The following is a 16,802-nucleotide window of genomic DNA, read 5'->3' as shown; positions in this document are numbered from 1 at the left end:
TAATTTGCTTATTTCCATCGATTATAAGTAGTAAAGTGTGCCGCTTGGGATATTATTTACATTATGAAGAGAGGATATATACAAAAAAAAGCAATGGAAATAAGTGAATTAGCACAACACCCCATACCCCCATTCAATTCAATTCATTTAGGGCTTATGGTAGGGGAAATAGCCAATAAGGAGGTTTTGCACAAAATAACACCTGGACCTCTTTGGTGGGGGACGTAACAACCACAAATAAAGGTAAGAAAGCCTTCTGGCATGGAATTCTCCTTTAAGAATAAATAAAAAGGAACAAAAATGTTATCTACGTAGACACCTTTTATTTTTTATCTACATCAAGGATACTAGTAAACCAGGTACGCACAGTATCAAGGCACACAGAGTATGAACAGCTTCTAATAAGGTGCACTGCATCGCGGGCACAAAGCATTCTGCATGTAGTGAGACATACAAGAATAGTCTGGTCTTTGCTATTTAAGGCAACATTTTGTCTTGTGAGTATTTGTGATAATTCTAACACATTGTATTTGGTATAGCAATAATGCGTTCTATCTTGCATCTGCGTGTGTCTGTGTGTGTTAGATCACTGGTTCCAGGACAGGAAGTAGAGACGTCCCGTTCCATCGCTGCACACCAGCTCATTGGGGTGGTCTGGGTTCACCTCTAGAACCAACACAGGCCCTCCGCATACAAACATACCCACCTAGAAGGAGAGCTTATTACAGTGAACTACAACATAACCCACCTACAAATAAACATACCCACCTAAGGAGAGGTTATTATTAGTTAACTAGAACACAATCTGAGAACCCATCGTCAAAAAAGAAAGGAAAAACAGCACCCTCCTTTAAATTTGATGCGAGTCAACAGTCTGTCTCGAGAGACTTAACTACAATATAACCCACGTACAAACATAGGAGGGCAAGGTTATTAAAGTTAACCACAAAAAATAAGCGATAAACGATAACCGACTGGTTTTGCGTGCTTACCAGACTAACTAAAACGGACTAAAATCATAGAGAAAAATGTCATTGTCAAAGGTCCACAAGGTCACAACGCGTTGCATCGCAAACAATAAGTTAAAATTAATGAAGAATTCAAAAACTAAAAAAGAATGCAAAACTATTGCTATGTTTTGTGCCAACACACACAGACGGAGAAAGGTGAATGAAACTAACGACAAGTGTAATATCATGTGAGATTTCACCACACTATCTGTCAGTAGTAACACAGCCTGTGTTATACAGTGTACTACTGTACGGTACATTACCTGTCGCTTGGTGGTCCTGTCCCACAGCTTGACGGTCCGGTCGTAGGAGGCGGAGATGATGGTGCTTCTGGTCACCCTGAGCACACTCACCCTGTCACTGTGGGCCTGCGGAACAAGCAGCACCACTCAGTCACTCACCGTCGCAAATAGCAAATAACATTATTACACAATCCTCAGTGTTAATACATAGACTGCCGATCCAGAGTTTCCCAAGATAATTGATGTAGTCTTGCCCTGCTAAACCCGACTTTCCCAAGTTTTGTTTTATTGAGACTGTAGGGCGATTTTGATAACTTATGAGACATAAGAGGTTTTCCACGGTTTGGAATCTTTGGATCACGTGACCGGAAAAAAACAAGTCTCGCTTGCCTCTGGGGGCCCCTGGGAAAGCTTGTACTGTATATTTGCTATTTTTTAATAGCTAACACAACATTCTAAAATGACACAGATGCTTTCCTCAGAGTGTGCAAATGTGTAAACGGCATGAAAGAACTTTCACTTTCAACAAATGGATGAATATAAAATAAGAACATTTGGTCTCAAATACCCACTCTCACTAAGTGGCTGATTGAACTATCATTCAATTGGATTCTTACAGGTTTCCACTGGCTCCAGGAGCTCACATCAGGTGAGTGGTTGAACATCATGTTCCCCTTAGCGTCTCCACACACCACAAAGTCTGAGCATATAAGAAAGACACACATTAGATACAAGTACTAGTAGTTAACCCCAAAAATGACCTATTTTCTATAATTACACACCCGATGAAGCCTTGAATTCATGGAGATTTTATTGTTTTTATCACATTCTTCATGTTATCAGACTCTTTATGTCTCGGACTCCGCCGGTCATCAAATTATTGGCTTAGAAATGCGACAAAAACATCTCAACATTTTTGGGTGAATTACTCCTTTAAGTCTTTTATTTTACAGCAACTTTGAAAGATCCATTTTACTGCAGTAAGTAACTTTGAAATAAGAAAATGCTGCAGAAAGAGGTATAGAAATGATACAACTGCTGCTGTGAGTAGCGTACCTTCATCCACTGTACAGGCTGTTATCAAGGTCCTTTTCATCTGTGCTTGGACATCTGCTTGGTCTTCAAACAGTTCCACATAACCGAAAGAAGAACGGAACGTCATCGTGGAGCCCAGGGCAAACTGTGAGGAAGAGAAGCAACATTTGTTCTTCTTATGTTGGTGGGATTTTATAAAAATGTTTAAAGGTATATTCAGTGATTTCACTTAATTCAAATATCACTTATTTTTTTGTTTTGTTGTGATAATCCTCCCTACTATAGAGTGTGCTGGCCATATAAGGAGTTCCTCCCTGTCCCCAGTTAACCCCTGGGGGTCAAAAAACCTTAGGTTTCGTTTTTGACTCTCTATCCTGATTGGACGAAAGGCTGGGTCCCACAGCCAAAAACGAAACCTAAGGTTTTTTGAGTGAAATCACTGAATATACCTTTAAAGCTGCAATTCATAAGATGTACACAGTATATCCTTTCCAGCATTCAAACCCAGGTCTCCCGTGCGGGAGACGTTTTCTTCCAAGACAGAATGCCCACTTGAGAAGGATAGATATTGCACTTTGAGCTTTGAGGTGTTTCTATGGAAGTTCAGTGGAAGACTATGGAGACCAGCAGAACACATCCAACCACTGCATATGTACTAGTTACATAACTTACATTAAAATTACCATACAGATTAAAACAACGTTTTATTCACCAAAAGAAAAGTTTCAGAATGCAGCTCTCCCAGACTGTAAACAATCCAGTTGATGATTGACAAATCATCAGAATAAAGCACAGTACAATCTTTCCTTAACACAGTCTACAGTTTGTTAATTGAACACTTGCTTTGTATACAAAGTCAAACTCACCACAAAGCCTAGTTGGACACTTCCATCGCTCTCGCCCATTAACCACAAGCTTTTCTCATCATTCTTCAGTAGTCCCAGAATGCGCAAATCCGTCACCCACCTGAGACACAAGACAGACAGTCCATAGACTTGGCTATCCTGGGTTCCAGCCTGATTCGCTGTGTTCTGTGGATTTGTTTTGTCACCGAGTAACAAGTGACAAAACAAATCCACAGAACGCAGCGAATCAGGCTGGAACCGAGGCTAAGACTTGGCTGCCACATGACGTCATGAGTGGGGTCCTGTTTTTGGGGGGGAATAAAAGTCCATAGACTTGGCTGCCACATGACGCCAATTCTGAAAGCCAGATGTTGGAGGGGATAGCGCCGCTCAAAAAAAGAGTGGTATGAAAAAAAGAGTGGTATGAATGAAACAAATACACACAAATAATACATACAATACATAAAACACACTGTAAACATGTATAAAATATTTTACTGGTCGATGGTGTTGGCCCAGCTGTTCTCCGAGTCCTCGTCATTGGGGACTTTAGATATGCGTCCGCTCTCGAACGCAGCGATCATGACGGAGCAGTATTGGAGGTGCATCGCTGGTTCCGTCTGTTTGTAGGTGGATAGCTTCGCCAGGCTACGAGCAAATGGACCACAACGTGAACAATAATGTATCATGTCTTCACACTTACTGTACAGATGCAACAGCAGCTGTTAGAGCCACAGTTCTATGGATAATTTACATTGTACTTTAGCAGTACATCAATGAAGTGGCGAGCTGACACTTTTCAAGGAACATCATTTTCTTTCGTATTTACGAGTCAAGTGTGCGTAAGATTTATTTTCTCCCCTAATGCTAATAGTTTAATTGTGTAAATGGAGGTTATCGTCTCTGTCGGGTGGAAACCTCCTCTTGTCCAAAACTGTTACTTTTAAGAATTCCGATTAAAAAACAACAAAGGTAGCAGATCTACTGAAAGCTCGAGCTTGTGGATCTGCTACTTTTGTGTGACACTGTAATATGATCTGTAGTATGAACTAACTAACTAGTATGATCAAGTAGGGCATTAATTTATGAAAAAAAACAAAAAAAAACACAAAAAGTGTGTTAAAATATGGAAATAATACAGCAACGTTATTTTACAGCATTGTGTTGAGATCTATGTCCTGAATATATTGGGCGGCTGTGGCTCAGGAGGTAGAGCAGGTCGTCCAATGAACCCTGGGTCGGCGGTTCGAATCCCGGCTCCTCCTGTCCACATGTCGAAGTTTCCTTGGGCAAGACAGTGAACCCTACATTGCCTCCAATGAGTCGGTCGGTGTAAGCTTGCCACCATTGATGTGTGAATGAGGCTAGTCGACTGTTCGCAGCTTCACCTCCCGATGTATGAATGAATGAACCATTGTAAAGCGCTATAAAAATGCAATTCATTATTATTGTTATTAAGTGCTGTATGTTTACCTCACAGCGCTGTGTGGAGGGTTCCACTGCAGCTTCCACACGGTAACAGACGGCTCTCGGCAGCCGACGGCAAACTGTCCTTCAGGCATGGAGCAGATGGCTGTGATGCCGCTGTCAGAGGCCTGACACATGATGACGACACAAATATAATTACCATGCACACACACACACTCTATAGTCTATATATCAACCAATCAATCATATTATTACTTGCGCAAGCAGAGTGCGCAAGTAATATTTTCGCCCGGTCCGTATGCACCGTCCCAGCCAACCCGCCACTTTTGATGCGTATGCAAATAAAACAGCAAATTTGTGCCTGATTTGCTGGGACCAGATTACATACATGACCATATTTCTTACGTCATCATTGAGAGCTAGTCATACATATACTATATATATAATCTGTAAAATAAAATAGCAAATTGTGCCTGATTTGCTGGGACCAGAGTACATGGTGTGTATATGTATGACTAGCTCTCAATGATGACGTAAGAAATATGGTCATGTATGTAATCTGGTCCCAGCAAATCAGGCACAAATTTGCTGTTTTATTTGCATACGCATCAAAAGTGGCGGGTTGGCTGGGACGGTTTTTGGCGAAAAGTAACCACAGTATACCGCTAATCAACTTACAAATTATATATATAGTATATGTATGACTAGCTCTCAATGATGACGTAAGAAATATGGTCATGTATGTAATCTGGTCCCAGCAAATCAGGCACAAATTTGCTGTTTTATTTGCATACGCATCAAAAGTGGCGGGTTGGCTGGGACAGTTTTTGGAGCAAAGTAACCACAGTATACCGCTAATCAACTTACATATATATAGTATGTAATAACTAGCTCTCAATGCTGACGTAAGAAATATGTGATTTAAAGGACCCAATGCAGTTCTAGTTTCATCTGGTTTCACTCCCCTCAGTACAATATATATTCACTGTCTGATGCTGCAATGTGTGTACACAGTATTATCCTAAATCTGTATGTACCGTTAGTGAGTGTCAACATGTTATACACCAATATAACATACTGTAGTCAAATCTATGCATGTCTGCTGGCATGCATGAACACACACACAGGCACACACATACACGCACGCACGTACACTTTACCTGCTCTTGGCCAATTACAGTGTTGTTCTGCCATATTTCCAGCAGACCAGACTCATAGCCAGCCAGCAGCAGGGTGTCTGTCTGATAGTAGCACACGGCTGTGGCATTACCTTTCAGACTGGGAGCGATCTCTGTAAACACAATGCAGAGTTGGAAGGGTTACTTACTGAATAAAACCCATTCCCTCAAGTTCACATGCATACAGAGAACTTTGGCTCAATCCCAATTCCTCCCTTCGTCCTGACCCTTAGCCCTTGCCCTTGCTTATGCGCGTTCACGTGAGGGGGAAGGGTTATCTCAATTGTCTTTGGAGCGAGGGGTAGGGCCGAGGGCGAGGGGTAGAATCCCCTTCGTTTGAAGGGATATCTCGACGGGACTTCAAACGGAGCAACATCACTGAGGGGCAGTGAGGGCTGAAAGGCGGACGAGGTAAGAAGCCTTTTATGTCCTTTATTATGGAAAAATATTATAATAACCAATATTATTTGAATGTATTAACAATCTGCATCGCCAAAAATATCGCAATCTCTAGCAAAGGTTAACGTTACCTCACGTGAACTAACGATATGATACGGCGTTGCATTCATACAACGTTACCCATTCATTTGGCGCCGCATCGGCGCTTTATTCTTTTTTATTTATCGCCGGTGCGCCGGTGATACAACACGGATGCAAGCTAGCTTATTAGCAGGCATCAGTCCGACCCCCCAGACCACGATATGTCAACATTCTGCAGTTTTGGAGCACTTAAAAGCCGTGAAATAGCCTACTGTACCTACATAACGCTGTCACTGCATAACGTTGGCTACTCGCGCTGCAGTGATAGCTATGGTTTTATCATGACCAATGTTAAGCTAATCCCCACAAGTTGCAAAACTTACATAACTAATTAGCAATGGTGTTGTTTTTTTCCCCCAGGCAAACCAGCTACAGAACAGATTGCAAGCTGCCGTGCAGACTATACATTGGATGGAGATGAATCACGATGGCATTTTCATTGATAGAAAATTACTCTGTTCTTAATGATATTAAAAACAATGAACAGTGACCACAGCCCCTTCTTTCTATACTGTAAATAGTTTTTCCTTTTTCTAACGCTGTATATATATCTGTACCCATGCTATACAAACAATAATCAATTAATCAGGTACAACTGTTGAGCAGGTGTCAGAATGAGCTATATCTAACTGAATTACATACATGGGCTACCAACATGAGACAAAATTACAATATATTTATTTCATCATAACCACAGCAATGTTATATTTACGTTCCATCTCTACAGCTTAAATCAAATGGAAAGTAGTTTCCAAAGTGGGTTATGGGCTAAATGATAGTTTGTACACTCTCAGAGTTAATTAACATTGATTTTACAATATAAATTGGGGGTCCTAGAGACAGAAATGCCATCAAAGTTTGGGGACCACTGGCCTGTAGTGAGCTTGCAGATCAGCTATTTTCTGAGAACAGGTTGTATATCAATTTCTACAAGGGACGTTCAATATTTAGGGACGTTCCAATTCCTAGGGGGATGATTTATCTCCCTACCCCTTGACACTCATTATGTAGGGACAAGGGGAAGGGGCAAGGGCTGAGGGGTAGGGTTAAAAAAGGAATTGGGATTGGGCCTTAAAATATAGTCGAGCACAATTGCGTTCAAAAGGCAGGGAACTAGGGTTGCAGCCCCTCCAATGCCTGGCTTTTGAAATTACGTCATATGGCAGCCAAGTCTATGGACTTTTAATATTTGTTTAGAGCACGTTTAACAATAATCGAATGGCAGCCAACTCTATTGACTTTGTTGTTTGTTGAGGGCAGCAGTTAAACAAACTGACATGAGACATCATGTGGACAATAAAAAGACATTTTGCGATTGATTTTGTTTTATATATAACACTGCATTCATGTCTCGTAACGTATATAGTGGCAGTGAATCTGCAACGAATGTGGCAGCCACAGAGGGCGCCGCTCACTTTTTACAGCTATGGCAGTGAGTCTCAACCCTTTTAATTTCAAGAACCGCCAGGTTAATATGCATTAGGCCGCGGACGCCCCATTTGTTACCAATTTGATCTCTGGGAGCCCAATCTACATTGTAGTACTGTATCATCACCAGATAGAGCTACTGTACAGCAATGTATTACCTGTAGACCATGTCCAGCACCTCAGTGAACCGTCCTCGGACACAGAGAGGAATTCTGAGACTCTGTTCTTGGTCACCATTCCATGGACTGATCCACTGTGATCTTGGAACGTACTGAAGTGTTCCACCTACAGCACAGCACATACAGTACACATGCAGTATAAAGGATATACACATGCAGTATAAAGGATGAGGTAAATTTGGCAATACAGGTTTGGCGACACAGATTTGCCTGCCTGGAAACGTATGGAATTGGCTATGCTAATAGCTGGCACATCGCCAGCAAGATTTAACATTCTGGAAAAAAAACCCAAAGAAAATATTTCAGCTCGCCACTTCATTGATGTACTGCTAAAGTTCAATGTAAAAATGTGAAATCAATAATTAGGCTCCTTTTCCACCGGGGTTGAACCGGTTCTTTTTCCCCCGCTTAATTTTGAACCACGTTAATTGGTTCAGATCCCTGAAAGTTGGTCCGGAACTGGAACCAAAAAATACTACTTCTTGCCCTGAACTGGGAACCAGAGTGGGCGTGTCACAATTCAGGTTAGAAATAATTAATATAATTCATAATAATTGTAATAATAATAATAATTCATAACAATAAAGAACGGAACGAGTTCTAGTTCTAGTTATTTTGGTGGAAAAGGGGCACATTGCCTATTGGCAATGTGCACAAGAAATAGCTCCAGTGGTTTGTGAGACTAGCTCCGGACACGAAGACACACAGACTGACACTGCAGAGCCATGCCATAGAAATGTACATTCCATGTAGTGTATGCTTAGTCCTTGTTTTACTGTGCAGCATTTCAATGTTCATATAAATATCATATTTAAACTTCGGTTCCCTCCCAGTGGACACATTTACTGTACCTGAAAGGGCTTCCAGAGCTCCACTGTCCCGTCATCAGATGCAGTGGCAACGATCATGTCCTCCGCCATGACGTCTGTGCTGTCATCTGCAGGAACGTGAGGACGTTAGAGAGGCAGGGTCTGAAATTCCCTAAAAGGGCACTTTTGACAGAACTAGCTGATCTACAAGCTCACAAGGCATATGCCTTGTGTGAACACAACATATGTGTGCACGTGCCTGGTCATCTGAAACAACAGTCAATGCAAATGCACAGTGCGAAGTACTGTGCGCTGTATGAAGGCTTTTGCAATGTTATGTATGAAGGCACAGGACAGGTTGCCCTCTATGGACGTGCATACGCACGCGCATGCATGTGGCAGTTATGAGGCATACTTTTAGGAGGAAGAATAGAACAGTGGTGAAGGCGCTGCCGGTGTGCAGAAATGTGGCTGATCTCCATGCCAGTGTCCCACTTCCACACATGTAGAGAGCCCTCCACACTGCCTGCCATCACATACTCCCCCTGTACACACACACACACACACACACACACACAATGTGAACCACTAAAATAATAAAATTTCCTATATTTAGAAGTACAACCACAACACCTGCCAAGCACTTCAAAGTATGCTACAACTAATGTACGGTACAGTAAATACTTTGCCTTACCGTCTACGTCTACATATAGTTGCTGCTATTCTTAATTATTTCTTTGTTATTGAAGGCAGAATTAAGAGAAACCAAAACCTTTTACTCTTGTGTAGTTAGTTGTTTATAAGATGCAACAATACAAAAAAATGAAATCTTGAATATTAATAATTTATTAATACATTTATAATAATGTATTAATGGACTGTGACGTCCCACTCACCATACAGCATAGAGAGATGAGGGGACATTTCCAGGAGATCTCCCTGAGACTCTGGCCTGCTTGCATGTCCCACACAAGCAGCCTGCCATCATTGGAGGAGCTTACCTGAGATAGAGATACATAGAGAACAATGTCAGGTGAAAGTCATTATGGTTTAATTCTGTTTATTTATTGTTTAACATTTCATTTCACTGTATTTCTGTCATTTTCTGCCACATTAACCCTGGCCACTTGCGTAATTATTTTGCCACTTCACACAGGTGTGATTTTTCTTATTTAGATATGAGGCAGATTCTAAAAACTCTTATTTACAAAAGTGGCAGATCGACAAGCTCAAAAACCATTGCTTCGCACCGTGTTTGGTGTTTGTGAATCTGCTACTTTTGGTGCATTTGTGTGACTTTGTAGTCAGTGTGATTTGTAGTCAGTAGGTTGTTAATTTACGGAAAAGAACACAAATAGATAGAATAATATAATATGGAGATAAGAGGTTTCTCCCCAACAACAGCTTTATATAGCATCAACTAAAATTATACAGAGGCGTTCCCAGCTTGAAAGATATAATAACATACTACATGTGTGGTCTACATGGGTTAACTCTTGGAGTGAATCGCAGTGTCTGTGTTGGTTCTGTAAGGAAGTCTCACCACACAGTGTGAGGTCCAGACGCAGCCAGTGATCCAGTCTCTGTGAGAGTGAGGGAGAGACTTGCAGAGAACTGCTGGAGATGAGCTTACATCCCACACCATCAGAGCCTGCAGTAAACACATTCTCATTAACATGGTGGACTCATCATGGCCACCAACCATTTCAGGTACTGTAGGTAGGCTATCACATTTATGACATACACTCGCCTGATCGCAATTACCGGTATCGCTAGAATGGTTTACATTCGTCTGTATGAAAACAGCTGGAACGAAACGAACGAAACAGAAATGTCATATTTCCATTATTATTTTCATTTAGTCTACGCTCTTTCAATGACGTCATCTTGGTGTTCCTTTCCCAGGATTTAACCAGCCAGTGAGGACATGTGGCTGTGGATGTTAAGGCCTGTTTTGGCCATAGTACATAGTAGACAGAGAGAGCTTGTTAAAGCACTATGCTGTGATCATTGCTATAGAGAAAATATATTTTCAGGTATTAAAGTGGCAAACTTTCATCTAAGAGAGAGTAGCCATTTATCAGCTTCATTGTTATACTGTAGTGTTCCAGTTCTGTCTGCTCATTTCTCTGTGTCATCACTTCCAATTTCACTTGTTTGATCTGTATCCTGAGTTCTCTATCCTAATTGGAGAAATATCCTGATTGGATAAAAGCCTAAAAACAGAAATGTATTTATTTATGTTTCCAAAATGCGCACTCATGCACGCACGCACGCACGCACCCACACAAACCTGATCTTTTCCACCAGAGAGTAGTTCCAGACCGTCAGGGCTGAAAGCCAAGCAGGTGACCCCTCCACTGTGACCCCGCAGTACACAGGCAGCAGTGGGGTCAGGGGTCATGTTCCTCAGGTCCTCTATGGACCACAGAGCGATGGTGAAGTCATCTGAATGACAGAAAAAGTTGGTGAACAAACACAAAGAAATTTAATGTAGCTCATCCCTTTGTAGCAGGAGAAATGTCCTGTGAAAATAAACTAAAAAGGCATCCTTTGGGCGTTTGGCCCCATCCTACCTGAGGAGCCGCCTCATAACTCCCCCAACCCCACACCCCATACCCCCTCTCCCATCTTCCAAGCAGTTCCTATAATGTGAAAGCCCCCAAGACTAAATTATCTTCCTTTTTAATTTAATGTTGATAAAGATTTTCTTTGTTTTATTTATTTATTTTAGTTAGTCTTTGGGTTAGGGTTTATCTCCATCGATACTCACCAGAGGCAGAAGCCAGATGTGTGGAGTTTTGGGCGAGAGCCAGGACGGGGCCTTGCTGCATCTGAATCTTCCCCACTAACTCAAGGCCTTCCAGCGTGGTGGTCTCCTCCTCTCTTCTGGTCCTCCACAGCCTCAGTGACTTGTCCGCACCGCCAGACACCAGCAGCTCAGGGACCGTTGTCTGGGTGTCTGCAGCCAGCCACATCAGGCACAGGACGGACACATGGAGGTCCACACTGGCCCATATCCTCTCAGCTGAAATAATGCACGCACACTTACTTTACTGATCATGATCTTTTGTAAGATATGCGTTTCGCTCCGTTCGATAGAGCGCAAGATTAAATACTGTGTCCACTTGTGATTTTGTAACCTGACGCGCGCACACACACACACACACACACACACACACACACACACACACACACACCTGATTTGAGGTTGAAGAGCTTTAGTCCGTCTCCATGGTAGCCAACAGCAATGCAATCAGTGGTTGAGGCTGTACACAGAGCTGCAGGCATGGAGCTCCTGAGTTTCTTCGCAGGAGGCTCCTGGTCATACAGAGAGAATGCTAGCATACTAAGAATTTATATAAAACACAACTCGATGTTAGTTAGTTCTGGGTAATTTTTTATATATAGATAGTTGTTTTGGAAGGAAAGTCAAAGTCATCATTTAGGAGATTACAGTACCTGGTCTTCAGTGAACCTAGCCACTGAACAGCCCAGTCCCCCTGACCATAGCTGGAGCTGTGATAGAAGAGACAAGGCATTGCCATCACGAAGAGGGAGTATTGTGGTACTCAAGAGTATAAAACACAGCATATGGAACAACGATGGAAACACAAGACCCATACAGTAAATGAGCAAAGCAATTGTCCAAGATGAAATCTTATAATAATAATAATAATAGTACCTGTTTTTTGTGTCAGTGGCTAAAGAATAATTATTACATCACGATAGGGGCGTGGTGGTCAGGTTTGCCCAGCATTACAAACCTGGTTTCAACCTGTAGACTAAAGCCCAAACCACACCAAAAGGTCGGGTTGGGACAAAACGTTTTTTAAGGTAGACCACACCAATCCGTCTCTCACACTCTCTCTCACACACACACACACACACACACACACACACACACACACACACACACACACACACACAGTGTGAGTGTAAGTGTGTGTGTGTGTGTGTGTGTGTGTGTAGCAAGCCTCACCTTAAAGTCAGAGCCGGCCGTCAGCAGCCTGGTTCCTCCATCCAGGAAGGAGAGTGCCTCTGTGGCTCCCCAGTGAGCCTGATAGCACCCCACACAGGTGGACGTTGGTACTGACCACAGCCTCACCTCCCCGGAAATACTTCCAGAACAGAGCATGGAGGAGGAGCTGGAGAAGGAGAGGCAGCGCACGGACTCCTGGTGCCCAGAGAGGGACTGGGGGGACAGACAACAACACAGCTCTTATTTGGCAAACTAAAAGTCTATTTGTCTATTCAAAAATGTTTTTCAAAATAGTAAAAAAGGCAAAGAAGTTTAGGGATAAGGGGTTTAGCATGGACGAAAATAGAGCCCACAGTCTTCCGCTCACATTGGGAGCACTTGTTTAAGGACCCTCCCCGGTCATACGACGGGTAGAGAATGGCAATGGCACAGTGTGTTTGTAAAAACACAGTGTGTAAAACATAAAAAGACTATAGTGGCGACTGACTGGTGACCAAGGCTGCTCCTTGGAACTCATGGAAGCTCTACTGCTGAGAAGGCCTGCTTAAAGGCAGGTTACAATCGGGTATTATTGTTGCTATATTATTTCATGCTTACCGTCAATGTTTTATTTTGGAGCCAATTCCAGACAACCACAGTGCCATTCCAGCATCCCCCAGCTAGAAGGTGACCTTCAGGGTCAAAGGTCACACAGTTCAGAGGGCTGGTGCTTGGCAGGGTGGCCACCTGTTGACCTTTTGGAGAAGACCACACCTGTACGGCACAGCAGCATCGTTTAGAGAATATATGAATCATAATGGAGGTAATGCATGGATGAAGTACTGTCATTTGAATTAACTAACCTTCAGTGTGAAGTCCAAGGACACAGTTGCCAGGTACTTCCTGTCTGCGGTGACATCACTTCCTGTTATCGTGTTCGAGTGAGCGTCAATTAGACCAGTCCTGTGAAGAGAACAAGCAATCCAGTCGATGAATAAATGAGTTTAATTGGTGATACTTTAACTTGCCCATTTGTATCGCCACCAATAGATAAGATATGTTACAATAATTATTAGTATAATCTCTCACCTGCAGCCATTGTCAGTGTCCCACAGCTCAATGCGTCCATCAAACGAGGTCGTAGAGAGAAGCCCCTCCCTCAAGAAGACACAGCTAGTGATTCCGTCACAGCTGCTCACCAGTGACTTAATTTCCTGCTCACAGGAATGAGACAGTTCATTGGCTCATCTTTTTGATCCATTTAAAAAAGAAATCCCAATTTAGTCGTTATGCCAATTGTGTTAGTTGGAATGCCCAGCCAAGACCGATGCACTGTGTAGGACTCAAAGGATTTGGGCATATTTGGGTAATTAGCATGCGTGGAAGTACAAAATAATGGTAAATGGTGAATTTGTATAGTACTTTTATCCATGGAAACCATGAAGGCACCATCCTGCTCACCAGGAGCAATTAGGGGTTCAGCGTCTTGACACTTGAGCAAGGATCAAACTGGGAACCTTCACGTTCCCAAGCGGCCACTCTACCCATTTTCCACTGCTGCCCGAAATACTACCTGAATTCTCATATCTATGCATTAGAAACCTATACTAAATTCATATACTAAATCCATTTTCCACTGCTGCCCGAAATACTACCTGAATTCTCATATCTATGCATTAGAAACCTATACTAAATTCATTGCTGGTTCACAGAGGTAGCATTTAAAGTCATTTTGGTGACATGGACAGTTCTCAGAGTTTGGTACCAACCTGTCCAGTGTGTGTGTGGATGAGATGCAAGGTGCCCTGTCCAGTGCCAACCACCACCAGCTGTCCATCTGGACTCAGTGCCACACAGCTGGGCTCAGAGCTGAATGTCGACACCAGCTCACTAGGTTGAAACACACAGGACAGTGAGGACACCCCACACACCCCATATTGGTTACCTCAGTGATTGTCAACGTTTTTCATTTCAAGGACCCCCAGTTAGATATCCATTAGTCCACGGATCATTCGATTCCATTTGATCGCTGGGACGCCAATCTACACTGTTAAATCCTCAGAGGAAACAAATAGACCTGTAAGGATCCCAGGTGGTCCCGGATCCGACCTCGAGAAACAGTTACCTGTGACCTCCTAAAGTAAGTAGTAAGTATATATTAATATTATCATTTCTTTTCCTTGAAAAAAATAGAAACCGATAGATGATCCAAAGGGAATGTGCAGAGTGTGGAATTACAGACTGTAGCATTCAGCAAGACTGTGTAAGAATTACTGTAGCTTGAGGTTTGAGAGACTTGGCACTGGCCAACCACGGACACAACCTGCTCACCTGTTCCTTCTCGGAATCCTGTCGTCGTTGTTTAACAAACGGACGGCCCGAACGCCTCCTTTACCCATCATGCCTTGTGCCCAGCTTTGAGCAGAGGTGTGAGGAGGCTCGTTGAGTGCCTGCTGGACATAAAGGGCTGGCCAGGAGGACAGGAGAGCAGAATGGCGTCGCAGGAAGTCTCTGCACTCCTCCATGTTCTCCTGGCGGGCAGCTGTATATATATTACCAGAGAGTTTAAGCTCGCTCTCCTTGTCTGTAGGAGAGAGAAGAAAGAAAAAAAGGCAAAACAGATTGAGACCCTACATTTGTACAATATGCTTCAAATGAACTCCCGTATGATAAGTTATGTGATGTAAAATCCTCTCTGCTCACCGTACAGGCTGTATGTCTCCAGGAGGTGGTGCAGAAAGCCGTGGCGCACATTAGCATACAGGAAGTAGTAGCTGGAGAGAAGAGAGCTGAGTTCCTCCCACTGGTCGCTTCCCATCTAAACAAACACAAACAGTTACAGTACATAGTATACACGAACTATGAAATAAAAACCTGTTTTTCCTCCATCTTAACCAGGAGCCACCATTGTGGCCCCTTTTCCACCAGGTTCACTTATTTTTTTCCGCCTAATATTGAACCAGTTCAGAGTGTTTCCACTGAAAATGAATCGGTTCAGAACCCTAAAAGTTGGTTCGAACAAAAAAAACCAAAAAACAACAAAAGCTGCCAGTTCCGTGAAAGCACCAAGGTTCCAAGAATTTAGAACGGACATAGGCGATTTTAGGCTCTCCCAGCGGGGGGGGGGGGGGACGGACGGACGGACGGACGGACGGACAGACAGACAGATTTTCTTAAAATAAATGTAGCCCCTCCTATACACAGGTTTATAGTTCAATGTTTGTTTTGTAAACGCCATTGACAATGAAAGTAAAATTGACATCATAATGTGTCATTTACGTCATATTGTCTCTTTATTGTTAATGGTGTTTGTGTTTGCACCGTTTGTTTTACATCACCATTACATCACCTAATCAACATGAGTTAGACTTAAATATATTAGCGCCCCTCACTTCACACGGGTGTGATTTTTTTAATAATGAGTATAAATGGGTATGAAGTTACAATTGACAAAAAGTATATTTTTGGCCACCAGGGGGCCTCCAGCTAAAATCGCCTATGAGAACGGAACCAGTTCTAGAACCAAGCATCTTTTGGTGGATAAGGGGCTTGTGTGATGGTCCGGATGGTGAGACTAGTACCTACCTACCCTAGGGGACACGGGGAGAACATGCAAACCCCACACAGAAGGGCCCTTTCGCCAACCCCACCTCGGGTATGGGCACTGATGACGTGGAAGAGAGAATACGTCCCCAGCACCCACCACAGCGTCCCCAAAGGGGAATCCAACCCAGGACCTTCTAGCTGTGAGGCGACAACACTATTGACTGTGTCACTGATGTGCCCCCATGGGACAGAAGTCCTGATCTGAGCATGCTCTACTGTCAGTTGATTAAAAGGACAGCTCTGAGTGAACAGTCTGACAAACGGACAGGTTGTTTCGGCTACTCAGGCCTTCCACAGTCAGCGTTTTTGAAAACATAAAAAACACTGATGAAAGCCTGAGTAGCCGAAACGCGTCAGTTTGAGTGCGGACTGTTTCTATAGAGTGATTAGATTAGTGACCAGGTGAGAAGGCAGATTACTGACCAGGTGAGAAGGCAGATGCATGATAGAGGTGGCTTCACAGTGAAGGAAGGTGTTATTTCCCTGTGGGTCCGCCAGATTCCAGTGATAAGCTGAGAAATAGAGAGAGAGAAACACTGTA

At 43.0% G+C, this 16,802-nt stretch overlaps 1 protein-coding gene across 1 annotated transcript in view; it reads right to left on the bottom strand.

The window, feature by feature from the left end:
* Positions 1–327: 327 nt before the first annotated feature.
* tep1 (telomerase-associated protein 1) overlaps positions 328–16,802 on the bottom strand; it is a 49,511-nt gene continuing 33,036 nt past the window's right edge. The window contains exons 31-55 of the mRNA XM_083781263.1: positions 16,685–16,773; positions 15,359–15,473; positions 14,987–15,239; positions 14,425–14,545; positions 13,745–13,869; positions 13,519–13,618; positions 13,274–13,429; positions 12,677–12,889; positions 12,157–12,213; positions 11,895–12,015; positions 11,468–11,722; positions 10,988–11,142; positions 10,238–10,345; positions 9,591–9,695; positions 9,110–9,239; positions 8,737–8,822; positions 7,865–7,991; positions 5,721–5,851; positions 4,606–4,727; positions 3,631–3,780; positions 3,154–3,253; positions 2,309–2,432; positions 1,870–1,952; positions 1,274–1,378; positions 328–706 (exon numbers count right to left, since the gene is read on the bottom strand). Of these exons, the coding sequence (XP_083637389.1) occupies positions 587–706; positions 1,274–1,378; positions 1,870–1,952; positions 2,309–2,432; positions 3,154–3,253; positions 3,631–3,780; positions 4,606–4,727; positions 5,721–5,851; positions 7,865–7,991; positions 8,737–8,822; positions 9,110–9,239; positions 9,591–9,695; positions 10,238–10,345; positions 10,988–11,142; positions 11,468–11,722; positions 11,895–12,015; positions 12,157–12,213; positions 12,677–12,889; positions 13,274–13,429; positions 13,519–13,618; positions 13,745–13,869; positions 14,425–14,545; positions 14,987–15,239; positions 15,359–15,473; positions 16,685–16,773 (3,251 nt within the window). The 3' untranslated portion in view covers positions 328–586. The remainder of the gene's footprint in view (positions 707–1,273; positions 1,379–1,869; positions 1,953–2,308; positions 2,433–3,153; positions 3,254–3,630; positions 3,781–4,605; positions 4,728–5,720; positions 5,852–7,864; positions 7,992–8,736; positions 8,823–9,109; positions 9,240–9,590; positions 9,696–10,237; positions 10,346–10,987; positions 11,143–11,467; positions 11,723–11,894; positions 12,016–12,156; positions 12,214–12,676; positions 12,890–13,273; positions 13,430–13,518; positions 13,619–13,744; positions 13,870–14,424; positions 14,546–14,986; positions 15,240–15,358; positions 15,474–16,684; positions 16,774–16,802) is intronic.

The sequence above is a fragment of the Protomyctophum parallelum genome, assembly GCF_964188405.1.
Source record: "Protomyctophum parallelum genome assembly, chromosome: 14".
Classification (NCBI taxonomy): Eukaryota; Metazoa; Chordata; class Actinopteri; order Myctophiformes; family Myctophidae; genus Protomyctophum; species Protomyctophum parallelum.
This window is presented reverse-complemented; position numbering and strand designations above follow the sequence as displayed.